This window comes from Penaeus chinensis, chromosome 11 (assembly GCF_019202785.1).
Source record: "Penaeus chinensis breed Huanghai No. 1 chromosome 11, ASM1920278v2, whole genome shotgun sequence".
NCBI classification, from domain to species: Eukaryota; Metazoa; Arthropoda; class Malacostraca; order Decapoda; family Penaeidae; genus Penaeus; species Penaeus chinensis.
In genome coordinates, this window is record NC_061829.1 from 9,674,529 (window position 1) to 9,677,028 (window position 2,500).

Consider the following 2,500-nt stretch of genomic DNA (forward strand, 5'->3'; position numbering starts at 1 on the left):
CATACCACAGGAATATGCTGGTCTGAGACCACCTCTCCTGAGAAAACTTTACAGTCTCTGAGGGTTTTCAGACTCCTCTGCCTAGTCATGATGTAAGCAATTTGTGACTTTCTACCTCCACTGGAGTAGGTAACTTTCTTTGCTTCCAGTTTAGAGAAGTGTTAGCTACCACCTGTCCAAACATTCCTGCTATTTGATATATATACATATATGCAATAATTGAAATTGTATGCATAAGCTCTTAAACTTTGGTTTCATGCAATTATCAGCCATAACCCTGGACTAACTTATCTCAGTAGGAACATTTTATTGTATAAACAACTATTTCACCTTTCTCTTTCTGACACACTACTTTCTCGAAAATTATCATCTTTCTATCAAAATATTTGTGAGTTATTACAGTCTGTTAAGAATAATATGCAATATTTTTTGTGACTGTGCTACACTAGACACAGCTGGACACTTGCACTTATTTTGCAAAACAAATGCAGATATGACATTTGCTGCTACCTGGTTGGTCTGGTCATCTGATGACTACACTTGAAAACCTGTCCATAATCTTACAATAAATTCAAAAGAGAGTCTCTACTCCTATATTCACTCCCTCTATTGAAAGGCAGATGATCAGGTTACCTAAAATACTAAATATATGCTACTTGTGATGAAGTTTATGTGAGCAAAGGATGATAATATATCTCACTTACTATCTTTCCCAAGGCATTTTTAGATTTGTACTGCTAGGGTAGGAAAAATCACTTGTTAGCTTTATCAGATCTTTTGGTGAATCTGTGAAGGAACTCACAGGATAAGTTAACCAATTTAGTCATATTTTGTGTTATTATTATATTGTTCTGAGAATATGTGAGTATATTCTAATCATTTCTTGTTTTTCAAAGAACTTGCTGGACCTTCTGGTAAACATTTCAAACACTGTTAAGAATTAACATACTTTGGAAAGACTGCATGTAGACTGATCCATATATGTTTTCACTGACCAGCAAGAATTCACTTTTTTAATGGATATTTTTTACATAAACTGTCAAAAATGTATTACAAATAATAGTGGATTATAAATTTCCAGTATAATATGAGTGTGATAGTTATCCACATCGTAGTGGAAAAAGGTTAATAAATCAATAAAAGCAATCTTGTATTACTTTTATTCTTTCTTTTCTAGTGCTTTCTTTAACCTCTCTGTTCGCTTGTTTGTTGGGCGATTAAGGAACAATCCTGTTAGAACAGCTAGGTGGCAAGCATGAAGGAGACCTGAGCTCCACCATGTTGATGGGTATGTATTCCAGCACAGCTCCACCACACCTAGCAACAAAAGTCTGAAAACAAACAATGGAAAAAGTAAACCATTTGTGCTATCTCTGACTGAATATTTATGAATATTTAGTGGCTTTAATATGGAATCTATAATTAAATAAATAAATATAAAAAGTAAAAGGTCAATCATTTAATTAAGTCAATACTCAGTATTCATTATTACTTCAGAAATTATTTCAATTAAAGATGTTGAAAAGAAACATTACATTTGTCTATGTTCAACAGTTAAAATGCATAAACAACAGTAACCATCTACAACACAATGTCCTCCTACCTGAATGTTACACTGAATTGAGTTGACCAGAGCACGTATGGGAGCGAGTGGAAGTACCAGACATAAAACTGGTAGTGGAGAGATCGACTCACAGCCACACCTATGAAATTGCTGACAAACAAGGGCAACACCAGCAACTGGCAAGCCATCTCTGTCTCAAGTCCAATTCCTTGAAGAGTGGCATAATTGACTAGGTACCTGAGTGAAGAGAAAATAAAAAGATTAATGAATTTTGTAGTGTCAGAAGACAGACTGTAAAGAAAACTAGTGGTATATCAGAAAGTCAGACACACATGAGAGTAAGAGAGATAAGAGAGAAAGAATTTCATAAAATATTTTTTAACAAAATTATAGCATTTCACGTACAACATAATAAGACTTTCATAATGAAACACTATTTTATCAATATGAATTTATTTCATTTACAACATACCTATCCCAGTGAGTGTAGGCAAAGGTGCAGAGAAGAACCAAATGTAGAACCAGAAGCACTAAATGGAACCACCTATTAACAAAGATCTCTTCTGGAAGGAACCTCCAGTTCACCGTCCACTCAAACAAAAAGACACGTCCTAGGTCAAACGACTGCTTTATATATCCAAATGAGTTTGCCATTAGAAATGGTACAGCTAACAACACCTGAAAATGATAATGAAGTGAATTAGACAATGCTCACCAAGAACATACATCAATATCGATTTAATACTTTAATTATGGTAGGGTATAATAGCTCATGATAGATGGCACACATAAAAGACCTTCTTTGCCATGAATTCCCAAAGTTTGTCCAATGTACTAAAGTGTAGATAAATTCCAACATTTGAATCTCTACATTGAAATTATATCTTGTATCCCATTTGATGAAATACCATTTTGATTTCTTCAACTGAGCAAAGT

At 34.0% G+C, this 2,500-nt stretch overlaps 1 protein-coding gene across 2 annotated transcripts in view; it reads right to left on the bottom strand.

Moving 5' to 3' along the window:
- Nucleotides 1–1,143: 1,143 nt before the first annotated feature.
- LOC125030786 (lethal(2)neighbour of tid protein-like) overlaps nucleotides 1,144–2,500 on the bottom strand; it is a 14,730-nt gene continuing 13,373 nt past the window's right edge. For both annotated transcript variants that reach the window (XM_047621068.1, XM_047621069.1), the window contains 3 exons: nucleotides 2,037–2,242; nucleotides 1,604–1,801; nucleotides 1,144–1,331 (listed from right to left, as the gene is read on the bottom strand). In XM_047621068.1, coding sequence (XP_047477024.1) covers nucleotides 1,160–1,331; nucleotides 1,604–1,801; nucleotides 2,037–2,242 — 576 coding nt within the window. In that variant the 3' untranslated portion in view covers nucleotides 1,144–1,159. The remainder of the gene's footprint in view (nucleotides 1,332–1,603; nucleotides 1,802–2,036; nucleotides 2,243–2,500) is intronic.